Source organism: Neovison vison, chromosome 11, assembly GCF_020171115.1.
Source record: "Neovison vison isolate M4711 chromosome 11, ASM_NN_V1, whole genome shotgun sequence".
Classification (NCBI taxonomy): domain Eukaryota; kingdom Metazoa; phylum Chordata; class Mammalia; order Carnivora; family Mustelidae; genus Neogale; species Neogale vison.
In genome coordinates, this window is record NC_058101.1 from 146,389,609 (window position 1) to 146,403,452 (window position 13,844).

At 36.5% G+C, this 13,844-nt stretch overlaps 1 protein-coding gene across 6 annotated transcripts in view; it reads left to right on the forward strand.

Moving 5' to 3' along the window:
* Positions 1-13,844, forward strand: part of TTC29 (tetratricopeptide repeat domain 29) — a 243,162-nt gene that overhangs the window by 117,973 nt on the left and 111,345 nt on the right. For all 6 annotated transcript variants that reach the window (XM_044224911.1, XM_044224914.1, XM_044224910.1 and 3 more), the window contains one exon: positions 3,521-3,612. In XM_044224911.1, coding sequence (XP_044080846.1) covers positions 3,521-3,612 — 92 coding nt within the window. The remainder of the gene's footprint in view (positions 1-3,520; positions 3,613-13,844) is intronic.

The following is a 13,844-nucleotide window of genomic DNA, read 5'->3' on the forward strand; positions in this document are numbered from 1 at the left end:
TTAAAATTTTATTTTACAGCAAACAATTCTTTGAAGAATTTGTCACATATTACCAGCATTATTCTTTTGCACATTCTCATTTTTTATGCTACATATTCTACTAGTTTTGTTTTTAGGTGACCAGAAGAAATTATATCATTTTAAGAACTTGGATTTTATTTGAAAATGCCTTTTCAGGTAATCAGTTTTATGGGAAGATAAAGACCATAGCCTTTAAAACTTCAGTTTTCAAAGCTTCATCTCCATTAGTCACTGAAATTACTGGAGAAATTTGAGTAGCCATGTAGCAGTCAATTTTTATTAGGAATATGAACTGATTTTTCCAACTGTGATAACCTTGTCATCATGCACAGGTTGGTGTTTATTGAAATTTACCTAGTACTGTGCTTAATTGGTGGTGTCTTTTGTCTTTTGACAAAGATTATGAAGTTCATTGTCAATACAGTTTAAAGATACATAATGAATTTCTAATTCATCAAATAGTTTGCACCTGAGAGTCTTTATCCTCTCCTCTTATCTTTGATTTATGATGATAGAATTTAACATTCCAGACCCTGGATTTGTTTTTATAACATATGCTTGTCTGGGGCTATTCAATCAAGTATAGTGGATCCCTCAGATATGCACTGTATTTTCTCACTTGAAGTATTCTTTGTAAAAAAGATTCCACTATTTGTCTGATCATTCAAATTGATTACTGTTTGTTCATTTGTAAATTATACCCTGCCTACTTTAATTAAAAAGCAGGTAAGTTAGCTTACCATAAGAGCAATATAAAACATCTTTATTTTCTACCCAATTAGTAATATCAAGTTGTTTTTCCACTTTTATGAGTTTTCCCCTTGTATTTTAATCACGTCCTTTCTACTCCTCTTAGATTAGACTAGAGGGTTCCCCAATCTGCTGAATTTTGCCTCGTATTCTCCTTGTGATTCTCCTGTGTGTGTGTGTATGCTCTCCCACTCAAGCTCACGCTCCTGAGGAGCAGAGGTCCTGTCTGATTGAGATGAGTTTCTCGGTGGCACTTTGTAGGTCTCCAGTTTGGATTTCATGTCATTCATTGTTTCTCTACTGGGCCAGTAATGAACTAAATTCTTCCTACTGCCTATATAGTTCCTATTTTTAGGTAAAACGTGTAAGCTGACATATGAACTCTCTCAAGCTGCAAATTAAGATGTGTTGCCTTTCCTTTGAGGAGGGAAATCCCTACGAGGAGCTGTTCGCTAATGACTGGTTCACAGACTCCCAAACAATCTTGTCCTGTGGCTTATGTAGCTTACGTAGCGCTCTATATCATCTTCTGGTGGCCTCACAACTCCTCTCAGAAGCAGGTTTTCTTTTTCAATTCTGAGGAAGTCTTCTCCAAGAGCATTCCTGGACCAAATGTGTGAAATAACTAGGACTTGAATCCAAATCTTCTTACTCTGAGTTTAGTGTTCATTCCAGTAGACCATGTCTGCCTCCAGGAGGAGGCTTCTGTGGAGTCAAGCCTGAGGCCAAAACCAAAAGCCCAGACTGAGTTCGTTTTTGCCCTTGCTCCTTCGCATACTTGTGTGGGATAGGAGTTATCAGCCCTGAAGTATTTACCTGTAATTTCTTGGGTACCTGCCCTCCTATCCATAGGGTGAAGAGTCATACCCCTAAGATAATGGGTGCCTGTAGATACTTCCTGTACTGCTTCAAGTAGCCAGGGACATGGGAGAGTATGCAGGATAAGTATAGTATAAGCCCTGGGGAATCCTGCCTTCGGTCATCGCTAATTCACACAATGCATCAAGCCAAACCTCTGTACCACAAGACTGTAAATGCCTTCAGGGCTGCAAGCCTGTTCCCTTCTATTTAAGATTTCTCAGGGTCTAACATAGCACCTGGTACACAGTAACAGTATTTGCTGAGTAAACAAATTGTTTTTGGCAGGAAACATAATAATATTCAATATTAAAGTTCTAGAATGTCATATAAAGATGTGTGAACCAAAAAAGACACTAGACACTCTCTTTCTAAATATTTTGATATTTGGATTCAGTAAGTTCTCCTATAAATTCACAAAACTCATGAATTCTGCCCCTTCACTCGGAAAGGTCTATGTCAAGTTATATCAGATTTAATGTAGGTGTTGTCAGTTATGCAAGACAAAGTGAAGAGGGTATTCTCAGTTTTATACAAGGCATATTAAGAGGCTTAAAAGTAAGAGTCAAAATTTTGAACTTTGTGGGTTTAACAGGAATTAAAAGCCTGGGTCAATATGTATCAGTAAGTTTTGATACCAGCATTCCAACAAGCACTTATAAACCACACACACACGCAAAATTTATTGGGTACACGGGCACCTGGGTGGCTCAGTGGGTTAAGCCTCTGCCTTCGGCTCAGGTCATGATCTCAGGATCCTGGGATTGAGCCCCATCGGGCTCTCTGCTCAGCAGGGAGCCTGCTTCCTCCTCTCTCCCTGTCTGCCTCTCTGCCTACTTGTGATCTCTGTCTGTCAAATAAATAAATAAATAAAATCTTTAAAGAAAAAAAATAAATTAAGGTATCATGATGGCCTCATTGAAATTATTTCCAAACATGAACCTTAAGAAAGTAAAGTCAAATATCAAGACTGCCTCTAATACTTAAATCTTCAAAGCTGCCTAATTCAGGCAGTAGCACACAGCACATATTCACGTCCTCCCTCACCCTGACTCTCTCTCCAAATGCTGTCAAATGACTTTCACTAATTCTGTCTTAGAAAATGTGCAAAAAGGATTTCCATAGAGGTCTTTGGAGATTTCCTGTGTCCTCATGTGTGTAATAGGTTGGGTCAAGTAACAATGAAGGAAGAAGAAAGAATAGAAATTTTCTTTTACATATTTTCCTCCTTCTGGCCACTGAAAGAGAAAAAGAATAAAAAGGGAAATTATACCATAAAGATGGTGTCCGTGTTAAATTAAATTAAGATCGTATGTTTGGCGGTGGCAGCCATAATCTTTTGATTATTGAAGAGATTGTTGGTAATGAAGTACATTTTTAAGAAATATTTTTAGTGTATACCAAATACACGCACAAACTGTGAGATATGCATCTAATAAAATGATAGATTCAGAAATTGCCTAGCACCTAAATTCACGCTTTTCAAAACAGCTATTTATAGAAAGAAAAGTGATATGTAAGCTACCCCAGTAGAATATTATAATCTGCCTTCTATTACCTTAGATAATAGTACCATATTTTAAAATAATGTTGTAAACCATTCAATTATTTATTCACACCTAAGTTCTATAAATTGGAAGATTTGGGATTGTGCAAGAAAAGAATTATTTTTACAAAAGTAAGACCTCACTATCATGGCTTAAAGACATTGCTGTGAAACAAGTTATGCTATAGATAAAAATAAAACCAAACCAACATGAATTTTTAATAAAAAAAATATTTTATGGAGACATTAAAAACAACTATTAATTTTCAGCTTTTCTGTTATGAAATGAAACATCAGTGTATCTGGCCGTGCTGTATATTTAATATGTATTTCTTTTCCTGATAGGTCCTTAACACTTGCAGTAAAATCTCCACAGACCTGGATGATGATCTCAGCCTGGGGAGAGCCTATGAAGCAATAGCCAAGGTCCTGCAGAGGTAAGTTAGCACATCCTTGTCTTGCTGTCACTGTGAATTCACTCAGCTGTGAAAGACTTAAATTGTTTGAGGTCTGTCGCTTTCCATTACTGCCTGCTTAAATTTTAAGCAGTGCCCTTCTTAAGTGACCCTTTCATCGTAAGTTATTTTAAACCAATGTGGCATTTTAAAATATGCACCTAAACTCTTCTTTGTCTGTGCCTCCTTTGTACTGTTTTATTTTTGATTTTCTGTAAGTTTAGTGAGAACCTTGAATGAAAGGGAAAAATCAGGTCATATCTCATAGGTTAAAAAAGCAGAGAGCACAGAAATATATAGTACGCTTCAGTAACTGTAGCTCACCGTAACCTTTCCGGATCTCTTCTTGGAGGAAAGTTTTCATTTATGCTTCAGTCTTGCTTCTTCCATGAAGACATCCTTCCTTCGAGTGTACGTATCTGGATAAACAACTGAATGCGAGAATGGTATCCCCTCTATTTCCTTTAAAACAGAAAATTTAATAAAAATATAGCTGAACAACAGATTTTTCCATGAAAAACATATTTACCCTTTACTCGTATTGTGAACGTTATGTATTCCATTTAATTATTGCATTGTGTTGCAACATTATTTAATTCAAGGTAGAATAAGAAAAGTCATCAAAATTAAGGCCTTGGTTTTTGTATGTTATCTTATACTGAAGATACGGCTTTTTAATAATGGTTGTGTGCTGATAGTAGTAGTAGTTAGTAGTGATAAGAAGAAGAAAAAGGACAGATAAAGAGTGTGTCAAGTTCTAATTCCTGTATTTCAACTTGTAAACACATACAAAGAAGTGTTTTAAAAGATAAAATAGTAAAAAAATAAAATAGATAAAATTGTTATTTGAAAGGCATTTAAAAGATTAAATGCCTAGTGAACTGAAAGTACATCATCATTATATAATTACCATTGCCAATATATATAATAATCATTAATAAATAAATAATTAAATATCAAAATACCCATGCCAACAAAATGAAAGGTCCCTATAAAACACCAAATAAAAGACAATGCTGTCATCGCTAGAAGTGGTTAGGGACACAGCTATATCTCTAAGGAAAGTAAGGGTATTTACTCCAGGAAGGCAGGGTCAGCCATGGGTAAAGCAAGCAACCGATGAGTGTTGTGGTTCTTCCAAGTGGAGATTGGTAACAAACCTCTGGAAAATCAACCCAGCTATCCCTTAAACTTTTACTTTCCATGTAACAACTGGAAGGAAGCTGATGTTTGAACACAAAGGAGAGATTTATAAGTTTTCAATTTAATGTCTATTTGGAACACCCCAACTCTGTGCCCTTTGGTGCAGTTCATTTTGATTTTTAAATTACTTGACTCTGTTGTTAACATGGCTCAGAATCAGTCGAAAATGGTTGGAGTATTTGCCTTGCTTTGTAGTAGCAGACCTGGCCTAAGCCTGTACAGTTAAATAAATGCATCCCTTAACATGTTTACAAAATAATTTTTACAAAATGACATGTGTTCCAGGATAACTAAAGAGAAAACTCCAGGGGAAAATATTTTCTTTTACAAACATATCTTGAGTACTTACTGTGTCATAAGGGTTGGAATGCCACTTTGGTTGCTGATAGTTTTTATTTCTTAAACGTCTGGATGCATGAGATTATCTTAAAATAATTCTCACCTGTTAAAGACAAGTGTCTCTGTTGGAATATTTTAATCTCCACTCAAGGATCGGAATTCCTGGCTTATGTGATAAAAGCTGAGAGAGTGGAACAATTATCTGCTAAATCTTGGCAACAATAACAGACAGGCAATTTAATGTTTTCATTTGGCTGCTGAAGTGTTATTTGGGGCTTAGGTGTGGCAAAGGATACAGCTATATTTGATATATCATAAAGTAGGATGAGTTTTTGGCAGAAATGGGAACAATTCTATTCCAGCAGTCTAGTAATCTGTCTTGGGGCAAACATGTAATAAATAGACAGGAAGATTGACCCGCCCCCCACCTCATTTTTATACCCAATGAAACAAATTGCCCTTATAAGAATTCCCATCTACTAAGTACCAGATAAAGCCATCAATGATTTGTATGGTAGACCTGGGTTCTTAGTTTTATAATGTTATGTAATACACAAGAGAGTACAGGAGATGCTTCTTCTGGGGCCATAGGGAAGAAGTACCCCAGAGACACTGCAAGCTTTCCAGTGCAAATCTACCATTTTGCAGCATGGTTACTGGTTATGGGGTAGCATCCAGGGGACTGTAAGCCGCAGCCTACTCTTTTACCATTTGTGCAAAATAACTCGAGAGACAGATATTTCAAAAACAAATGCTCTCTTCAGGTAGACAACACACCCTAGTTATCTAAGAAGACTTAATCAATCAAGTCCACTGATTACTAAAATTGCATTGATACAAATTTTGTGGTCATTTAAAGAAATTTAACTTTATAAGGGCTTGGTGTGCCTTTATACATGCGCGCGCGCACACACACACACACACACACACCCCTTTCAAAGTCCTAAACTGCCCTAAGATTAGCAGCAACATTCAAGAAATGAAGCACAACCAAAATAGAGGAAATTATGGGAGAGGCAGCAGAGAAATAAATCAAGCCGCACATGAAGCTTTACATCTTCTCTAAATCTCTTTTTCCTAACCTGTGCAATTGGACAAGTTTCACTAATGGTAGCCCTATCTCTATAAATATATTTTATCTCTTTAAAGGAAATGGAAGAGGATAGCCATGTCTAGCATAAGTGTGTGTCTAAGGCTATCAGCTGAGCATGCATGAAAGGTGAATAATCTCTAAGGCTAGAAGCTTCTAAAATGGTTATAAGAATTTATACTAAGCCTTCAATTGAAAAACACACCATATTCCCTCAAGACTAAGGACTTGGTAATACAGAGTTGTCCATTTGGTAATGCTGGACCCAGCCATCCATTAGAGTTATTGATGAAGCTTTTAATAGTGAACAGTGTTTGTTATTTTTGCCATTGTTCTGAATAATATTAATTGCACAAGGGGTTAAGGAGCATAACAGAAAATAAGCATTACAATATCTTTCCCCGCCCCACTTGGAATACTGGTGAAGAAAAGGGGGGTCGATAGTCTAAAATGATAAAAATTGCCTATGACACAGCTATAAAAGCCAGAATTATGGTCCATAAAAAAAAAGAGTGAGTTGAGAAATTACCAAGTAAATATTATTATTAACACAGACAGACAATTTTAGTAAATACAGAGAGCAAAATTCCTCAGTTTTCTTTACGGCATTTTTTTCCCCTCATTTACTGAAATAACTCATTTTACTGAAATGCTAAGACTCTGTGAATAATTGGGATGACTTTTGAAAAGAATCTAGGGAGAAAAAAAAATCACAAAAATGAGAATTGGTCAAGACACACTGGTCACAACTAGCCTATCTCTGGGTTTATTCCATACTCATTGTAAATTTTCTTGCAAACTCAGGTTAAATTATTCCCCAGAAAACTTTCCACAGTGGAGATCTTTCAATCAATCAGTACAAAGTTTCAAGTGTGAAAATTACCTTTCTGTTATAGCTGAAAATTAATTTCTTTTTGCTTGAGAGAAATGACATGCCCTAGTAATTTTCATATATTCTTTAAAATGGAATATCCGGGCTTTGATGCGAAATTTCCTAAAATTGACACCCCAAAAATACATCAAAACATTTCTATTAATTCATGAAATTAAGAATAGCTTTTTACATTTTCTCCTGTCACTGATTCCATTTGCCTTATTACTTTCATCTGTGGCCCACAAACTTGGTGGCACAATCAACAATCCCCTTAGTGGCTGTTTCATCTCTGCTCTATTTGATTTCTTCTCTCTGAGTAAATGATTAAGTTTTCATGCATTGGTTCAACCAAAATCTATGTTCACTCAACCACATCCTTTATTGATTACTTCTACTGCAAACAGTAGGCCAAGTGTGATATACATAATTGGACAGTTGTCAGGGGATGTGGGTGTTAACAGTCCTGTTTTCCCAGTTGGAAACTGGAATCACCTTGATACACAAATATTCTGCACTGTTTCATTCTCATCCTTTGGACCGAGGAGTCCTGTTCCTCAGAATATATGTTTTTAACTCTCTAAGGTCTGGTTGAATGAATTTAATGATTATACCATATAATATGCTGTTCAAGTTGCACCTGTGCACTGCATATAGAAAACTGGAATTAATATTTGTCTAACATTTTAACCTTGTCCTTTAACTTAGACAAATAATCTGTGGCTCTTCTACAAGGAAATATTTGATTCTTTCCCTTCCAAAGAGAGATTCGCTTCTAATTCTGTTGCCAACTTTGAAATTTAGAAATCCTTTAAGCAACATGTAATATGTACATCTCATACGCTGTAGTAACAATTTTTGTTGGCTGTAGAGCTAAACCTTCATTGAGTGGAGTATATACTTTGTACTAGAAAGACTTTTTCTCTCGCATTATTTGTTAGAGCAAGTTCCAAATAATTTAAGATTTTTTTTTTGGAAATCTATTACTACTTTGGGAGAAAAACAATGGGACTCACCCACCAATAGTTTTGTTTATACTGTTTTGTATTTCTTGCTCACTGAACTCAGTTTTTTGTTTGTGTATGTTGTAATTTAACAATCCTCATCAGGCCGAACCTAATCCAAAATGTACTTCCATCAAAAATACATTAGCTTTTAGGAACATGAACATAAATAACCTTCAGTGAGTCCATTTTAACTAAATAAAAATAATAATTTTCCCCTGAGGTTTAAAAGTGATATGCAAAGAAGTCTCTCCTTTATTTTTTCTTTTATCAACTTTTTTTTTATTGACTATTACAGTCCAAGAAAGAGCTTGGAGAGTTCACATCAATTTGATAAAACATTTTTAGTCCTAGAAATACAAGTTTTCTCAAAATTCTAAATAGTGTGCTATTTTATTTATTAATAATTTTATAATCTCCAGCTCTCTCAATACCATTTTAGTTGTCCCACAAAACAAGTATTTAAATTTGTAAGTGCACCTCTCATGGTACTTTACTCCATGTCTGCATTTGAAATATTCCTCAAACAATTCATAATTTTTCTGGAGAATTGAGCTATGCCTAAATGCAGAAGAAAATTATTCATGATTTTGTTATGAAAAAATGAGAAGAGAATCATAAAGAGCAGTATTCACAACTTCAGGAATGTGAAACTCCATTGTACTTCTGAAACACAGAGTATTCTTTTACCAATAAGAAAAGAAAAAAAGAATGCATCCAATAGTACCGGGCACTCAGGTAAACAGAAAGTGTTAGTTCTTTGACCCTGTTTCCCTAAAAGCCAGGGTCTTTACATGCCATCTGCCTTGCAGAGTGTATGTTCACATTATGGCATTTCACTCATTGCACAATGGAAGATTTTCAAAAAGTAACTTAGCGGGTTGCCTGGGCGGTTCAGTTGGTTAAGCCACCAACTCTCGATTTCAGCTCAGGTCATGATCTCAGGGTCCTGGGACTGAGCCCCACCTCAGGCTCTGCACTCAGCAGGGAGTCTGCTTGTCTCCTTCTCCCTCTGCCTCACCCACCGCATGTCCTTGCTCTCTCTCACAAATAAACTAAATAAATCTTTAATGCAATCTAATTTATTTTTGCAAACATACCTTAGCTTATCTATGAAAATGGATAGTATTTCTCATCAACTCTTGGGAGGTTATGCAAGTTGATACCTCTAATCCTGACACAACCTATTTAAAATTATACTCTTTTGAAATGATTTCTGAGCTTGTGGCATATGCTTTTGATATGTTTATCAAAATGTATACGTGTATACACACACACACACACAGAGATACTCAAAATAGCAGCACAGCATTGTCTCTGGAAAGAACCAAAAGAATTTAGAGGCACACTTAGAAAATGCAGTAAATAATCCCTATGGGTAACTTCATTTTTGAAACAAAGTTCAGTAAATTTCTTATGAATACTTTACACTACTACACTATGCAGGAGTTTCCTAAAGAGGAATTCCAAAATTGCCATTAGCCTCATCATTAGATGACATCACCTAAAGGAAATTATCTTCCTTTCCATGCTTCGTATGTCTGGACAACTAGAAATATGGATATGAAGCACAGGGGGGAAAATTGGGGCCAGAAATATGGATTTGCCAGACATATGCATGTAGGAGTTAGGGCATGGCATAGTAGGAAATAAAATTGCTCACAGTAGGCTTTTTTTTTTAAAGATTTTATTTATTTGTCAGAGAGAGAGAGAGGGAGAGAGAGCAAGCACAGGCAGACAGAATGGCAGGCAGAGACAGAGGGAGAAGCAGGCTCCCCGCCGAGCAAGGAGCCCGATGTGGGACTTGATCCCAAGACGCTGGGATCATGACCTGAGCCGAACGCAGCCGCTTAACCAACTGAGCCACCCAGGCGTCCCTCACAGTAGGCTTTTAATGAAGGGTAAAGGAATGCCTGGGATAGAACTCTAGAAACAACCAACTTTGGGCAGGCAGAGACCTCAGTGTCAGTGTAGTATCTAGGAAAATGAGAGATACAGGAGAAAAAGAATGGAGATTGGCCAAGAGTCCTAGACGCTAGAGAGGGAGAAACATTTGGGAAAAGATAAAATAGTTAGCAGCAACTTCCAGCTTACACTGAAGATCTATGTAAGGGTGGAGGATAAAGAAACACAGGAGTAGAGCAAAGAACCTGTGAATTTCTAAGCACACTAAATATTTTATGCAGTTTAAAATTCAAAGATGTTCCCCATGATACATGTTATAATTTTTCAAATGTATATGGATGCTTTGAGATGGCAATTATATTCACTGAATTTGACTCCCAATCTGTTTGGCTCCCTTTTAAGACTAAGTTTACCCCCAAACACTAGACTTGCTTTTGTGAAGATATTCAAATAAATATGCTCTAGGTTTTAAAGCACTGTAGACAGTTTATAGCACCTATCTCAGTTAATTCTATGTATGAATGATTATATTTATCTCCAGATTGACAGTGAAACACTTTAAGAGCAGGAACCATATTCCCCAGCACATTGTAGGGCATTTGATAGTCTCTCAAGGAAGTTACTGAAATAGAAAGAGGTTCTTGATGTTACCAAAATATCAGGAGACAAGAGTTGACAGTTGTGGACTCCAAACACCCAATGGCTGATATACTCACAATTTATCTGGGAGCTTAATTCTTATGAGTATTGCATAAGCATTTCCTTTCTCAGATTTTCAACCATTCCTTTATTTAAAAATATAGGAAGCTTAGTATAAGCTAAGCACTCTGGCAGTGCACTGTGGTAGAGCTATGTCATTCTAAGCATTTTGCCAGTATATTTATAATAACTTATGTAGATGACTTTAGTGACACCTAAGATTTCACAGCTAAGGGATACTTGCAAGAACAAACTACTATTCACCTTTTATAAACTTTTTTAAAGGTATTATTTTTAAAAATAACAACTTTATTGAGATATAAGCCATATACCATAAAACTCACCCCTCTTTTTTGACATTTGATGACTGGTTTTATTAAATATTTAGTATAGATCAAAGACTGTGGCTTAATGATGCAGTTTTTACTCAGAGCTGCTGTGTTTATTTCCATACAGATCATAGAAAGATAGCATGTAGACAAAATATTTAATTTTAGTCAGTGTTTAAAGGCAGCTTGAGAGAGGGCATCCAAGATGGTGGCATTTAAAGATCCTGAACTCACCTCCCATAGACACACTGAATCTATAGCTACCTATGGAACAGTTCCTTCTGAATAAGATCTGAAAACTAGCTAACAGCTCCTTTACAACAAATGGTAGAAGAGCCACATCTAGATGAGTGGGAGAAATGAGATGCATTTTTATCAAAACCCCACCTGCAACATGGCAATCCATAATTGGGAATGACTTCACAAATCTGTAACTTCTCCCCAAGGAATGAGGGGTTCATTCCTCACATCAGACACCCCAATCCCTGAGACCTGCAATGGAGAGAGAAGCCCCCAAAATATCTGGGTTTGAAAACCAATCAGACTCACATCTGGGAAACCCAATGGGCCGTAGGGACTAGAGTACTTCTCTTAAAGAGCTTGTATGCAGACTAACTTATCCCGGGGTCAAGCATAAAAGTAGCAATTTGAAAATTACATAGACTGTATGTGAAGTTTGCTAATCTTAAAGCATATGCCAGAGAGGCAGAGGCCAATGGGACTCTCTCCAGGGACAGAGGCACTGGTGGGTGCCATTTTTGCACTCTTTCTCTATCATGATAGCTCAAGCAAGTATGCCCCAGCTCTGTACTTTCCTGCTGTCTTGTTAAAACTGTTGGACACATGAAATCTACACAGCAGATATTCCTCAGTCACCTGGCTCTGATAGCCAGAGGGGCTGCATTCCTGGGACCCATGGGACTGTAACAGAGACAGTTAACATCGGGTTAACATCCCAAGGGTACTACAGAGATAGAAGACTGAAACACTCCCAGTCTTTCTCTGGAAGATGCTCATTTACTCAGATACAAGTCTGAAAGGCAAACTTCAAGTTTGCCACATACCTAGAGGCTGCAAAGGGGCTCTCAGGGAATGTAGTCTTGCAGGTCCATCTTTCTGGATTCTTTGGGCCTTTCTACAGTGCAGTGATGCCTTACAGAAAGTACACACCCATCTGAAGCCCCATGTTTTGCAACTGTCACCCAAGGGACACCTCCAGGTCACCTGGTCTGAAGTTTAGCAGGATTTATAATGACAGACCCACAGAACTATTTATATTTGAATACTTTAAAGCTGCTGCCTGACCATCTGTCTTCTAATTAGCCTGAAAGTAGATGATGACTGAGATCCCTCCCTTTGGAAAACTGACAGGTTTTCAGCACACTTCAACACCTGGGACCTATCAAAAATAAACCAGGTTACTTAGGTAATAACAAAGGTTCGAGAGACAACCAAGAGCTAAAGCAATGTTGAACAACAAGTTTCACCTCCTATACAAGTCTACTCCTTCAGTACTGGAAGAGGTAGTGTTTTATCTAATATGTAGAAACAAATGTAGAGAATCAAGAAAAATGGGGAAACAGAGGATTATGATCCAAATGAAAAAGCAAGATAAAACCTCAGAAAAAAATTTAATGAAATGGAGATAAGTAATTTACCTGATAAACAATCAAAAGTAATGTAATTAAGGTGCTCAACAACTTGGGAGAAGAATGGATGAACATAGTGAGAACTTCACCAAAGAGAAAGAAAATATAAGAAAGCCCAGAAGTCACAGAGCTGAATACAATAACTGAAGTGAAAAATATACTAAAGTGATTCAACAGCAAACTAGGTGAAGCAGAAAAAAGGATCAGTGATCTAAAAGACAGGGCAGTGGGACTCACCCAAATAGAGTGGCAAAAAGAAAGAAGAATTTTAAAAAGGGAAGATAGCTCAGAAGACCTTAGAGACAACAACAAACAGAATAATATTTATAATGTAAGGGTCCCAGAAGAGCCCAGAGAGAGAGAAAGGGGGAGAAAACTCATTTGAAGAAATAAATCTGTGAAAACTTACCTAGCATGGGGGAAAAGCAGACATCCAATATCCAGGAATCCCAGATAGATAGATTCAAGTAAGATGAACCCAAAAAGATCCACACCAAAATACATTACAATTAAAATATCAAAAGTTAAAGATAAAGGGAGAATTTTAAAAGGACGACAAGAAAAGCAAGTTGTTACATACAAGGAAAACCCCAAAGACTATCAGTAGATTTTTCAACAGAATCTTTGCAGGTGAGAAGAAGGCTAATAATATATTCAAAGCTGAAAGGAAAAAATTTGCAGCCAAAAATATTCCACCCAGCAAGGTTATCATTTTGAATTGAAAGAGAGATACAAGGGTTTCCCAACAAGTAAAAACTAGAGAAGTTCATCAACACAAACCGACTTTAAAAGAAATTTTAAAGGAACTACTTTAAGCTAAAAGAAAAAAAAAAGCATGAATTAGTAACAAGCAAACATATTAAAGTATAAATCTCATTGGTAAAGGTAAATATATAGTAAAGGTAACAGGTTAGTCACTGATAAAACTTTTATGAAGGTTAAAAGACAAAACTAGTAAAAATAACTATTAGTTAAGGAATATAAAAAATAAAAAGACGTGAAATATGACATCAAAAACTAAGAGGTGGAGTGGGAGGCCATAGAGTTTTAGAATGTGTTCAAACTTAAGTTGCTATTAACTTAAAATAAAGTGTTATTTACATAAGCTGTTATATGTGGCCCTCA